This window comes from Magallana gigas, chromosome 6 (assembly GCF_963853765.1).
Source record: "Magallana gigas chromosome 6, xbMagGiga1.1, whole genome shotgun sequence".
Taxonomy (NCBI): domain Eukaryota; kingdom Metazoa; phylum Mollusca; class Bivalvia; order Ostreida; family Ostreidae; genus Magallana; species Magallana gigas.
This window is the reverse complement of record NC_088858.1, coordinates 7,682,122-7,696,334: the sequence shown is the minus strand read 5'-3', so window position 1 is coordinate 7,696,334 and position 14,213 is coordinate 7,682,122. Positions and strand designations below refer to the sequence as shown.

General features: G+C 33.4%; 2 protein-coding genes across 3 annotated transcripts in view; one reads left to right on the top strand and one right to left on the bottom strand.

Annotated features, from left to right (window-relative positions):
- The first annotated feature begins 216 nt into the window (after positions 1 to 216).
- On the top strand, positions 217 to 2,470 carry LOC105348072 (protein cornichon homolog 4). Of its 2 annotated transcripts, none has more exons than XM_011457374.4 (5): positions 217 to 347; positions 751 to 819; positions 1,325 to 1,437; positions 1,838 to 1,978; positions 2,334 to 2,470. In XM_011457374.4, the coding sequence occupies exons 1-5, from the start codon at positions 273 to 275 to the stop codon at positions 2,422 to 2,424; spliced, it is 489 nt and encodes a 162-aa protein (XP_011455676.1). In that variant the 5' UTR covers positions 217 to 272; the 3' UTR covers positions 2,425 to 2,470. The 2 variants fall into 2 exon arrangements, with proteins under 2 accessions (XP_011455676.1, XP_011455678.1); XM_011457376.4 differs by having other exon boundaries at positions 2,220 to 2,470.
- Positions 2,471 to 5,739: 3,269 nt separating this feature from the next.
- LOC105348073 (WD repeat-containing protein 26) overlaps positions 5,740 to 14,213 on the bottom strand; it is a 10,368-nt gene continuing 1,894 nt past the window's right edge. Inside the window, exons 3-14 of the mRNA XM_011457377.4 lie at positions 14,059 to 14,115; positions 13,816 to 13,952; positions 13,484 to 13,581; positions 12,708 to 12,864; positions 12,259 to 12,397; positions 11,911 to 12,051; positions 11,386 to 11,505; positions 10,992 to 11,137; positions 10,825 to 10,903; positions 10,432 to 10,561; positions 10,095 to 10,262; positions 5,740 to 9,386 (exon numbers count right to left, since the gene is read on the bottom strand). Of these exons, the coding sequence (XP_011455679.1) occupies positions 9,349 to 9,386; positions 10,095 to 10,262; positions 10,432 to 10,561; positions 10,825 to 10,903; positions 10,992 to 11,137; positions 11,386 to 11,505; positions 11,911 to 12,051; positions 12,259 to 12,397; positions 12,708 to 12,864; positions 13,484 to 13,581; positions 13,816 to 13,952; positions 14,059 to 14,115 (1,410 nt within the window). The 3' untranslated portion in view covers positions 5,740 to 9,348. The remainder of the gene's footprint in view (positions 9,387 to 10,094; positions 10,263 to 10,431; positions 10,562 to 10,824; positions 10,904 to 10,991; positions 11,138 to 11,385; positions 11,506 to 11,910; positions 12,052 to 12,258; positions 12,398 to 12,707; positions 12,865 to 13,483; positions 13,582 to 13,815; positions 13,953 to 14,058; positions 14,116 to 14,213) is intronic.

Below are 14,213 nucleotides of genomic sequence, written 5' to 3'. Positions count from 1 at the left end.
GAAATAACTTTGTAATCTTAGACGGTGTAGTATCAATTTGTTGTCCAGCCATTATAAGCAATTTTATATAAAAAGGTTATGCAGTTATTGTAAATTAAACTGTTAATTTTCGTGTACATTAAACATAAAGTATAAAACAAATCAGTATAAATAAAACAAAAGCTTTCAAATTATTATAAAAAGGAAAGTTAAAAACTAAAATTTCTTCATGGGAACGAATTATGTAGACACCGTTATATACCAGGTTCAAGTGCCGCTTTCAGTTTTGGAAAATGGGGATCGACGGACTCTTGTTCATCCTTTCTGTTATAGATGAAGGCGCCCTGTTGTTTCTAGTGGTGTATTTCGTATCCTTTTAATAATTCAAAACACGTATACCATAATTAATCATCGCAATAATAATTATAATCATGATAATCGCCAACGATCCAGCAGCATGAGATGAAAACCCTTTCGTTATGTACTTATTGTAGAATAGACGAAATAAGTCAATCAACCACAACGAAATAAGTCAATCAACCACAATGTTAATGTGATGTCTGATTAGTCTCATATGACGCCTAACAAGTCACAAATTATTTTGTGCTTTCAATCGTTCAAGCTGAAAGAAATTGTGATGTCTCTCACTCTCAGACTACTAAATCAAATTTTTAATGACTAAAATGCTGAATTGGCAATCTGTGACCTCCGAGGTTGTACAGGTTGTTCAATGTACAGGTGTAACTAACTATTTATCTTAACAAACATAAGGTTATAACTCTTTCAGATTTAGAATGTGATTATTTAAATGCAACAACATGCTGTACAAGACTCAACAGGGTAATGTATGACTGTAACCAGGTAACTGGTTACTGTGAACTTCAATATGATTTTTGTTTCTTATTATTCAACATTTAAGGCATGTGATACAAGCTGATTACAGCCCCTTGCCTTTACCAATGTCTGGAAAAGGGGGGCATAATAATTAGTCTGTACATCAAAAAAGAGTAGAAAATTCTACTGAGAATTTCTTCTTACTGTTACTGTTGGCACAGTTAAAATCATTTACTATAGTCCTATAGACCTGAGGATTGGCATCACTATGTATTGTTAATAGCCAATTTGCTTGTTCCATTATTTGACAAGGAATTGATTTTTGTCAGTTACCACTTCAAATATAGCAATATCTGTTATTTTGCTATATCAGAAATTGTACTACACAAGTTTCACTGTATTTCAAGAATACTGTATTACAAGAATCACTGGTAACCCTGCATAGTTGTACACATTCTTGGGATTGCTTATTGTAAAAGGAATTATTTTAAATAAATGTACATCTTTTCAGTTTGTGTTGCCAGAAATAATAGCCCAGTCGGCCCTGGCTGTTCTTCTCCTGATCACCGGCCACTGGATCTTATTCCTCTTGTATATCCCATGTACTGCCTGGATCGTTTATCTGTAGGTCAACTCTATTTTATGCTTGGAAAAAGCAAATTATATAGACTTTGGAGGATTGTTAAGAAGATAATAAGCTTTATAAGAATAGATCCCTTAATGATAACTGCAGTCCGCTCTTTTGCAGGTCAAAATGATATATTTTGGTGAAATATGACCCAATATTATCATCAGTTAATTTCAATATCCATAAAACCCACAATTGTATCGTGGACGTCAAATAATTTTTAAAATAACATTATCTGCTTACTTAAACTTCGCCAAAAATTATCAATTTGCCCTGCAAGAGAGCAGTTCTGTTTTTAAAGTGATAGGATCTACTCATGACTTTTAGAGTTTTCAATAAACATTTAATACACATTGCCATTTCTTAAATTTACAATTTTTTTTTTATTTGTTGTAGATTTGTCACAAAGCCTACGGGTAATATAGGTTTATATGATCCAGCTGAAATCCACAACAGACATCAGCTCAAAGCTTATATGAGAGATAATATGATCAAAATGGGTGTTCATCTCATCTTTTTCTTCATCTTCTTGTATTGGTGAGTATGTTATGTCCAGGGCTGCAAGTAGTGTGTAATTTTGTGTCCATTGTATGTAAGGGCATTTCATCTTTCTCATGATTCAATGCAATGCAAGTTCTAATCGATAATATCTCCTACCACCAAATTATAAAGTTAAAAGTTATTAATTTGCATGAACAGAAGATATGCACTTGCATGAACAAAAGATATGCAAGTCTTACCTTTACATGAACACTGAAAGATAATGGTTTTCTTTCAGGATGATTTACTCCCTTATTAAGGGATATTAACCTTTGACCTCCCCTCTGCTGTTCCATGGTGATGTATTCTGTGACTTGTAGTAAGAGTGACATCACTTCCTGTCTTCTTGTAGGATGATTTATAGTCTGTTGAAGGATGACACGACCATGTTTGGAGTTCCTGCTGAGAAAGCTAAACTGACAGATGACCCTTATGAACTGTAAAATGCTCTCTGTGACACTTTGATGAATTGGTGCATTTATTTTTTTTTTGATAACATTTACAAGCCATATTTTTAAAAACAATTTTTTCTTTGTGTGTGCAGTGCTTGCTTATTTGCCTTTTATTTTCTAGTTGATAAAGTCCCAAGCTATATTAGTAGCATTAAAAAAACTAAGTAGATACATTCTTTTTAATCCAAAATTTATATACCATTCAACCAAAGAAATTGATGTGAAATACGGTTTATATATTACATATACAGATGTGTATAGACCTTTCTTATAATAAATTTACATGTATTTTATCTTCAGGGATTTAGACTTCTACAATTATAAAATGAAATAATTTTTTTAAATATGAGTACAATAATTTCACAATTCATTTTCAATTTTAAAAAGCAAAATATTAATGTACCGGTAAAGGGAAACTATTACATGTATAAATATAGTAGATAATGCTGATTTTGTTTTATTAGATTAGAAATGCAAGTATTTTGTGGCATCTTTGTGTTTTCCTTCAACAGCTTTTTATTGCTTTTTGCAGTGATAAATTATTTTCATATTGCCATTGTGTATAAATGTAGAAGAGCTGTAAGTTTGTTTATAAGAAAATGCTATAATACTTTAATCATATTTAACAATGGAACCATGAGTGCGGTGTGCAATTTAATACTTGACATATTTTGTCATGTGCTGTTATGCAATATACATCTGGCCTATAGACCATAAACTAAAACTATACTTTAATTCAAAATTTGATTATACATTTCAAATATTTAAAGTTTTGAAATACTTATAACATTTAAATGAGATCGAGTTGCATTATTGGTTTATGGGGCTGTGTATTTTAAAAAATGTGTCGCAAAATTTTTTCTTCTTCACTTTTTATGGTCTTGCAGTTAGATTACAGAGTTTAACTGTTACATGTATTGTGTGTAAAAGTGTGTAGAAATTTATAGATTGATTTAACCAATGCATGTACACCCAGTATTTAGAGTACAGTATTTATAATCTGACTTGGACAATACAAGTTTAAATAAAGCTTAAATGGGCAAAAAAATACCAAACATATCCTTTCTATCTACCAGAAAAATGAAAAATACCACACAAAACTTGATCTTAATTCCTTTTTAATGGGACGATAACTTGACTTCAATATTCGCATAGTTTACATGTCTTAATGAAAGTGATCAAATTGGTTTCAAATGGATGTGTCTAAACAAGTTTGTTTGCTGTAACTTAATGTCCCAATACATATACATGAAATGCATTGTGGTTGGAAAATTCTCATTGTACCGGTACATGTATTAGTGTTCTACTTGTATAAAAGAGCATGGCGACCTCTACAATGACATTTAACATGGTTCAATAACTGTGAATTTTATATGTTTACAAGTAATAAACAAATGTTCAATAAATTATCTTCTGTGATTTCTGGTTGTATTAGTTGCAAATTACAACAAAAAGTAACTTGAGGAGGTTGAATATCAGGCCCAAGCATGTTTGAGATTATTAAAAAATTAAATCAAATGGTCATGGTAAGGTTACATCTATTAAAAGTCAAACCACCCGGTGGGAGCTCTATAGTGATAAGTCTGTCCAACATCTTTTGTCATCAGAATATTTCTAACCCCTTTGCCAAATTTGTCAAATTTTGTCAAAATTGTCAAACTCCACTCGCAGAGTGCCTTTTTGATAAAAGGTGAGCAGTGACCTTGAACCAAATTTTAAGGTAAAAGGGAGAATCAATACCATATTTTAAAAATCCTTCTCTTGACCATATATCGAATCTCCGAGATATAAAGTCTTGGATAATAATTTTTCTACCCTTTGCTAAATCTTGTCAAATTTTAATCTGAAGACCATCTGTAGTTCAGGGGTTTGCTGTGACCTTGAGTTAAAGTTCTATGTCAAATGCAAAATTTCAGTCAGTGGTTAAGGTCAAAGTCCTCTAAAATGCTTTCCATCTTAGTGGAGCCCTTTCCTTACCTGAATGTTTAGTTTTCCCTTGTTTTCTTTAGCTCTTTAATCAACAATTAAGACGTCAGTTAATTTACACATAACAAGCAGGAGTGTAACACTTCATTATGTGACTTACCATATACCCAACCATGCATGGAACAAGCTGAGGAACCTTGTCTTAATCATATCGCAATAAAATTATATCCGATCAGTTGGGGAGCAATTTACAGGTCATATGATGAACCCTAACCTAGTCTAAGTGTAGTAGTAGACATGGTTATATAAACCCATATCATCATGCTTAATAAGGAAATGGTAAAAAAAACTGTTGTTGGCCTCAGTTTTCTCCCCTACCTTGGCTAATACTTAGGACTCTTAGCCACAGATGCATGAAATACTTCTATATCGATACTATTATCCTGCATATTTAAGATTTTGGAATGCTTTGTATTACTTTACACATCAAGGTGGAAGAACACATCCTCACAAAATGGCTAACCTCTGATCGAAAGGACATTTTGTTTTATTAAAATGATTTTTAATCATTAAGCAACATGTAACTTACTGAACCATAGCCGAGTGGATAAAGTGTCTGGCTTGTGATCCATACATCCCGAGTTTGAATCCTGCAGGGGCTTTTAATATATACTTAATAAATTGAGTTTTTTAGAAATAAATTTTTTATCCCCAAACTGCAAATTTTACGCTTATTTGACATATGTACAGTTTATCATTATATCTTTCATGATCAAATAATTTAATGTTAATTTGAGTGACTTTTACCAGGTGTGTTATTCCACCCTAAGAGGTAAATGTAATCTGACCAAGGTGCATGCATATCAATAAAATGCCTTTTGTTTGCAGTAACAAGACAATGACATGGCACATACTGTAAACCAACTTTAATTCGTGTGCAAGAAATTTTTTGCAAGGTTGGCGAGGACATTGTCTTCGAGATAAAGTTTTCATGAATAAAAGTTGGTTTACAGTGTCTTGTAAAGGTAAAAGGTAGGGATTTATAATCTTGCTCGCAAAGTAAATTGCCTCGCACGACTTCTACAAATTAACCGCAGCGAGACCCGTACAATCCATAGCATTCCCAACTCCCTGGGGAGCATACAAGCAGAGCTGCCAAATTGCGGCGCTAATGCTTTACATTCACATAACCAGCTCGTCTCATGTGCCAGGTACTCATTTTAACCCCTGGGAGGAGAGAAACCACTAGTAAAGTAACTTGCTCAATGATACAGCCATAGCGACTGACCAGACTCGAACCCGGAGCTACCGCGTCCAAATCAGTCGACGCTATCAAATGCCCCAACACCTCTCTGTCCAAATTAAAGATTGACAACATCATTTGATATGATTTTTATTGTACAAAAGTGACTTAATTGTTATATACTCATTATGATTTATTACATGGAATTTACCAAAGCTGAATGGAATCTAGATTAAGATTGTTTAAAAACACACTCATTCTAACCTCTTTGGTCAAACCATAGCATACAGTACGTTAAGTTTTATCAATTACACACAGAAAACCAGGTTTATCCTTGTTACACAATCAATTTTTTTCTCAACAGGGAGGGAGGGGTTATAACACAATTTAAAAAAAAAATCAAAATGAAGTTGCACTTTTACACATATACAAATGTTGGTATGATTGCTAATAAATTACAAACTGCGACTACTACAAGGTGAAAAACATTATAAAGAAAGAAAAACCTGTACATGTAGGTCTTCAATTCTTTCCGTTATTTATAGGATGATAAGGGGAACTATCTCTCAATCATACACTTCTATTAGATTAATACGAATGAACCATGCACAATCCATAAGATTAATAATTTTATACAGTGATAATTCTTTCCTCTCATCAAAACAGCAATTGTTGAACACAGAATACAAACCCCTTAACTTCCATCTCAAAGACATGCCTTGAAGGTGCATATACTTGGAATATGGAAGACAATCATTTTTGTTTATCGATTTTAAGTTGGCTTAACTTTAAACATAACCTGCTTTCTCAGTGGAAAGAACATGCATACAGCTGATAAATTTACATCCATGTCTTTTACAGTCGTTTGAAACATTTTCAGTGTCTTTTTCGGGAAAATTTGAATATTGTATACCCAATTACATGCATGACCAAAAACGAGATTAGAATCAAATATTACAGAAACTACAATCTTTTCATATCACAGATACTCTTGATTTCAATCTATCTTAAGAATGCATATTATAAAATCCAAATGCATACTGGTAAAATATACTGTTAAACACCCATACTGGGTATTATAATTCCACACCACATTTTAGTTGCTTTAGGAAAAGTACCATACTATTGAGTAGGTCAAATCAATTACAGTACAGTTGTTGAGCAGGCCAAAACAGTCTCCATTATCCAAGCTTATTAATTGGAGAGTAAACTTCACTTCAAAAAAGTATATCTATTGTTAGTTGTTTATACACACCTGATGAATGTTTTTTTACTTTAGTGTTTGTTTATCTATTACACAGCAGAATTTAAAAAAAAATTTTGATTGAGAGGAATTAATGTTATAAAAAAAATAGGGAGACTTCAACATCACCAATGGCAAATTTGAAGAAAAAAAATTTCTTATATACTTTATGTTAATGAGACATGTTAAGAAAATGAGGTCCAAACTTTTTACATATTAATCTTACGATCTCCATGCGAATTATAATGTTGAATCCAATCCACAGGCAAAACAACACTATCAAAACCAACGGATCTAAATATCATCATACATTTAACTAATAATCTACTGACCAAGAGGTACATGGTGAGAGAGGAAAACAACCAAGACCAATACTGTCTCCATGAACACTAACTTTCCAATAATCCATAAATACTATAAATGAATATAAATAAGAAGCCTTAAAAACAAAAGCAAAATGAATCGCAAAAGCACAAAAAAAAATCTTGATATATGGAATGATTATCATTATGAAAAAAAAACCCATACAACTTAGCAATACATGTATCTTACATTTCCACCATACAAACCACAATCATACATGATTAATCACAAAAATTATATAGTTATAGTACTAAACTACAGATACGCCAGTTCATGATGCATTCAACGTGTCAATGATTCCTCCAAATTCACATTAAAATAAAATGCAGGATTGGACAATGACAACTGGGTTAATCATGAACAGAGAGAGCTTCATGTACCCCTCAATAAAACATGATAAAACATTCAGTCATACATCCTAACATCCGCTTCATCTTTGTATAAAGACACTAACAGGGACAGGGAACATAATTCAATTGTCATTCTTGTTTCATTTTAAAGAAACAATAACTAAAAATCAAAATCTCCCAACTTTTACACCATCTGACAGAAGTGCATGTATGTGTGGTAAATAAGTCTTGGAATCTTGGCAATGTTATTCTTATCCTCCTCCATATCCAATTCTATGTGTTTCTCCATGTACAGCCAATATTAAAATGCAAGTCACAAATATCTCTCGCAGTGATCAATGGACAAAATTTAGAAAACATGAAAGACAAAGCTAAGAAATCACAGATTCTCTGTGTGTTTGTACCTCCTGTTCCCACACAATAGCACAATGATTCTATTGATAAAAACACCATGAAACAGCACAAAGATTTTGTCATCGCACAGAAATAAATTTTGAGATGATATGCACTGGTTTTTTCATCTATCTGTATGGCACTGACACAGCAGAAAATGTTTGTCAAATCACTGTTGTTTTGTTTATTTTTGCAAAGGCAAGACAGACTACGACATCAAAATATTGTAAGCCGACTCTTTCACTTCATAAAATACTAGGACATCATTATGTGCTGAATGTTTAAATGTATGTTGGATGATGAGGTTTTTCATCTAAAGAATCTAAATATTTTTGTGTACCAGGGGTACTTGAATTTTAACACAACTGTTTCTGTCAAATTTATCTAACTGATAGGCATTTCAATATGTAAAGGCTGCAAAAGCATGTGAATGGTGTTTGGAAGCTGAAAATGTGATGAGGTGGCAAAATAGGAAAATGCTACAAAGTTTGAAGTTGGAAAGCTTCTTGAACATTTACAACTGTTTTCTAACAGGACTGCATCTTAAACAAAACAAAAATCTACCAAGACCATGAAATGGACAGAAGGGAAAAAAAAAAAACCATCCATCAGTGTAACTATCCTTGAGTTGACTAGATCTAAAACTTTTGTAATTTAACAAAACTGGCTAAATTTCCAAAGAATCATGCAAATTATAAAAAAAAAAAACCCAGCCATGATTGATAAGTTGATTTTCTACCTGCATAATTCATCATAATGCAATGAAAACAAGATCGCTGGAAACTGACTTGCTGTATTGTACTAGGAATGAATCTGGCTTGTGTTACCTTGGATTGTTACCTTGGAAACCTCAAGAAGCTCTGTGTAATATAACGAAGCAGATCTCTTTCACATATACATCATCTGAGATGGACAATTTCATTAAAACATGATATTTTTCCCCATCATCAAACTTGCAATATGTATAAAAAAATTTAGAATTCTAATTTTAGTTCTGTCACCAGTGTACATGATTGGAAAAACAGCAGCAGACTCCTTTCGTATAAAAATCTTTTTTTTACAGATAGGCCCCCTGTTGATATTGAAATCTATTTACAAGATATATAATGACTGATAAATGTATTATCAATTCATTTCCTTTCTTTTCTGACAGCAATATAGAAGAGCTAAGTTTCCTTCAATTGTTGTTCCAGTTGGGACAAAACATTTGATTTCAGAATCATTAGTAATCTTATCCTGTCATATAATATCACTTTCTTGTTCCTTTGTTGTTCCAGGGGCCGTTTTGTAAACCAGCAATGGTCTGCAGTGTTTTTTATTGTATTCCAAGGTTCCAGCAACACTTCATGGCAGTGAGATCTGGGTGTTATCAGGAAATCCTTAGGGTTCAGCCTTCGTTATACTGGGGTACTTCTGCCAGATTCACACCCATTACCTACACATGCAAAAACATTATATTGACAGTCAATTTTATTGAATATGTTGACAATCATAAAATTACTTTTATTTGTGGGGGGTCATTCTTCATGGGTAGCCAAAATTTTCCTGGTTCATAAGGAAGTAATTGTGCTGGTAGCAAATTTGGGATAATTTTAATAAATGATAAACAAATGCTTGTATAATTTTTCGTGGGGATGTAAATTTGTGGGCAAGGATTACCCGCGAAAGCAACAATGATGATTTCACAGTAGTTAGCCTCAATGCACTGAAAGTTTAAGCAAACATAAAAATTACTTCCATAGTCCTACATGCAATACATGGAGAAGAGGTACATGTACAATAAATTAAAAATTTGAAAAAGAATTTCTTTGGGCAAGATGAATTAATGCCTACAATTTTTAAAGAAAACTGAAGAACAACTACATTCTCTCATTCTACTTTTATACTAGAACCTCATAAAACACTGTAAACTAACTTTTATGTGCCACAATATTTATGGTTTTATTTCATAGAAACTTAATTTTCAAGACTGTGCCTATGTATACAGGTATATCCTTTTCCACTAAAGGACAACGTTATGGCCAGAAATGAAGACAAAAATTCTAGGGAACCTAGAGAACTTTCCTCACACCATATATAAGTTGGTTTAAGTAAACAGCACAATCACTGTTCTGATGTGTTGGATCTCTGGCCCTGTACTTACCCACACGCTCAGCAGGTCCCCAGATTCTGACTGTGCCATCATCAGAAGCGCTGGCCAGCATGCCCGGAAGCTTGGGGTTCCAGTGAACACAGTTAACCGTCCGAGCGTGTCCTTCCAGGACCACTATCGGTTCTTCTTTCCTCAAGTGCCACAAGTATACTTTGTGATCTACATGGTACAAAAATATGATAGGAAAGACCAACCAATGACACACCAAAGGGTAGATAAAAACAAAATGAATGATTATTACAAACAATGCAAAAAGATGCCATATTCTCTCCATGGTAGTAACAGTAATTAACTATTTCAGGTTACAATTTATCAATCAATATTTTACCTTCACTTCCACTGGCAATGAAATCTTGATTAAGACCTCCAAAACATGAATGTATAGTGTAAAACCCCTGGGTGACCCCTTGAAATTTCCTCACTAAGCACTTATCATGTAAGTCCCATAAATGAATTCCCTGAAAAAGAACAATTCAACTTATTTTAATGCATTACATACATGTGTATTTTATAGGACTTTCTTACTAAAAGAATTACAGTGAATTGTCATTGTGATTGTAGTGTTCATGGAATAGAAACTATAATAGGTAAACATACATGTACATGTAAAATGCCATCTCCATTAATTTACACATCAATGACATAAAATTAATCTAAGAGAATTATTTTCAATCATTATGAACATAAAGGAGAGACCTTGTTAATTTGCAATATATCCTACCTGAGTAGCTACATTGAGTAATATTAATTTGCCTGTATCATTTAATGTGAAAGACATGACTGGATGATCCTCCTGTATTCTACAAACAGAAATTCAGAAGCTCAAAACAAAATGCTGGGTCAACAAGCCATATATCTATCAAGAGTACATAACAGAAATCAACGTACACGTTAAAATCTGCGAGTTCATCAAAGTTGTATCCCCTGACCCTATGATGGGTGTCGGCAGCTAGGACGGTTTTCCCATCGTTCTGACAGGCTATACACTGGACGCGGACTCCTTCCCATGAATCCAACACATTGCCATCTAGATCCTAAACAGGCAAACAATACCATTTGGTTAACAACTATATACATAAAGCTTCAAGTAAATTGTAGGGAATATATGACTTTATTTTGTTCTGGTTTTATACTAATAATATACATGCAAGTTCAATGGCATCAATTCTTTGATTTTTTGTTCCTAGATTTAAATAGAAAAGCAAACTGTTTGAATAGAAATGTAAAATCTTATGATAACATTAATTCTTTTCCAAGAATTTCAGAAAAAATCTTTACTTACACATTGATAAAATTGGCCCCTGATTCCCCCTGTGACAAACTTTTTACTGTCCATGTGCCAGGATGCGGTGGTTAGACTGTCCTCAGGGGACTGGCTCATCTTTACCCTCAGATCGCCAGTCTACAATACAGTATTACAGTTGATGGGACCTGTTCAGAGGAGCAGAAGCTCTCTACCGCTTGCTAGAATTTCACATCTCTATCACATACATGTAACTGTTTGCAATAAATAATTTGCCTCTGATCTGCTGAGCTGGCCTGTAAATATTAGCATCTGTTTGCTCCAACTATCTTAATTTTTTTTTTATACAAAAGTGTCACTCTTGATGATCATAAACAAGTATAAAATGAATGTGTGAAATCTATATATATTTATTTATATAACAATGAGAATCAGTACTACTTGTTTAAATACAGAAATTTTAAAAGCCAGAATATTTCACAGATTAAACATACATGTAGATGCAAGTACATACATTGTATTATGTACTTACACAATGATTTAATTGGTTTGACAGAATCATACCTCCACATTCCACAACCAGAGATCAGAACAATCGTCCGGGCCACAGGCAATAATGTGTGTGCCATCTGGGCTCCAGGCAATATAGGACACCCCATAGGCATGGTTCTCAAAAGTCTTCTTAATTCTCAACTCATATGTTGACTGAAACATAAACCTACATGTCTTAAATTCTGTGCTTGTTTTCTTGTAACAAGTTACAATATAGAAGCAGAATACAGCCAAAAATGCTGGAAAGAAATCGTTGCTTCAGAAATGAGTTTTAAATGGTTTTTTTCTTGGAGTTAAAAGTTAGTATCAGACCGTTTAAATTAAAATAACAGATGACTTTAATGGCCTTGAATGACTTACAAAATCAATCTCCCAGATAATGAGGGAGCCGTCTTTTGAGCCGGTCGCTAGTTTGGTGCCATCCGGGGAGAATCGACAGAACCAGACTTCATCACAGTGGTCATTGAGAGTTTGAATGGTGACAGACGGAAACTGGTCTCTGTAATACAGGGATTCATAAAATCTTAGTGTGTCTTATGACAACACTATTAGTGTATGTATCTGATACTATAAAATGATCATAGTCCTCATAAGAACAGTTTCCTCTCAAAAATCATCTATTTCTTTACAGTGGATAATAGGAATATTCACCAAAATGAAGAAAATCTCTATAATTCTTTTTATTTATGTATTTCAATTATTTATACATGTACAAAATTAAATGTAAAAGTACAAGGTAGAACTTTATTGCTTGTAAAGAATATCTAATATCTTTGTGTAAAGTCATGCAAACATATCAACTATCCAACCTGCTACACATGTGATCTATTAGTAGAGAGACTGCGTCCAGATTGCTGTCAAACTTGGTGTTATGGTACGGGCATTTTTCCTTCTGCTGTTCCACCGCCTGATTCAGGAGGGTCAGCAGTCTGCGTGGGGGCAACATCACAGAGGGGGGCAGGAAAGCTGGAATGTGTTAAACAGGTTACTGATCTGACAGGAAATACCTACTATAATCATAGGTTTGAAATATTCTTTCATTGAATAAAACATTACAAAGAGAGAAAGATATTATTTATCAGGTTGATTGACATGAATTTCTTCTTACATTTAAACTATTAACGGTTCTTTGTTTTATAATAGACTACATGAAAGTTTGTCTTAACAGACTGTGAACTGTCTTCACACTACATACTATCTGAGTAAGTCTTACTCTGTAGTTTCTCTATAAGTTTGGTATGAGATCACACTACATACTATCTGAGTAAGTCCTACTCTGTAGTTTCTCTATAGGTTTGGTATGAGATCACACTACATACTATCTGAGTAAGTCTTACTCTGTAGTTTCTCTATAAGTTTGGTATGAGATCACACTATATACAATCTGAGTAAGTCCTACTCTGTAGTTTCTCTATAAGTTTGGTTTGAGATCATACTACATACTATCTGAGTAAGTCCTACTCTGTAGTTTCTCTATAAGTTTGGTTTGAGATCACACTACATACTATCTGAGTAAGTCTTTCTCTGTAGTTTCTCTATAAGTTTGGTATGAGATCATACTACATACTATCTGAGTAAGTCTTACTCTGTAGTTTCTCTATAAGTTTGGTACGAGATTCCACGCCTTTCCCTGCCCACTCTGCTGTCTCACGTAAGTCCTGACCGCTACAGCACATCATGAACCTATAACAAAGCGTCAAGTATTCTAAAATTTGCAATTCAAATATCTCTAATTCCGGTATGAAAAAACAACAACAGGGTGCAAAACCTTTAACTTTCCAATTTATCATATATTTAATTCATAAATCTTTCCAAAGAAATCCTACATACCCGGTATATCACTGCAGATTATTTCAGCTTCAAATACATGTATATGTACATTGTATGTAAAATCATTCATATCATTTCAAAACTTACGTGCTCAGCTGATGAACCCGTTCAGTGTTAAACTTCAGTGGAGTAAGTTCATATCGCAGACAATGCAAGGCATCAATTTCTCTGCCATCTTCAAGCAGTTCCAAATACTTCTGTTCCAGGATCAAAAATCGCATTTTCTAAGAGAGAGAGAAAAGTCAGAGAAATAAAACATATGATCGTGAGAGCAAGGAGATATTGAAGTGTAAATAGATGATATGAATCAATAGGAAAGTCTAAACTTACCAGAGTTCCTTGTGAACATTCTATCAAGCCTTTCAACTCTTCCAAGTCTTGTTCAGCCTGAAAATATGGTAATTTTTCAAGTATATGTAAATGCATGTCATCAACTGGATTTTGTGCATGTTTGAAAGTTACTGATCTAATAAAATCTTACATGT

What these genes read in the sequence shown, in the direction of transcription:
- LOC105348072 (XM_011457374.4), top strand. Translation starts at nt 273, where the DNA reads ATGGGGATCGACGGACTCTTGTTCATCCTTTCTGTTATAGATGAAGGC. An exon ending in TGTTTCTAGTGGTGTATTTC is followed by an intron (nt 348 to 750) that starts GTATCCTTTTAA and finishes AACAAACATAAG; the next exon opens with GTTATAACTCTTTCAGATTT. An exon ending in GCTGTACAAGACTCAACAGG is followed by an intron (nt 820 to 1,324) that starts GTAATGTATGAC and finishes ACATCTTTTCAG; the next exon opens with TTTGTGTTGCCAGAAATAAT.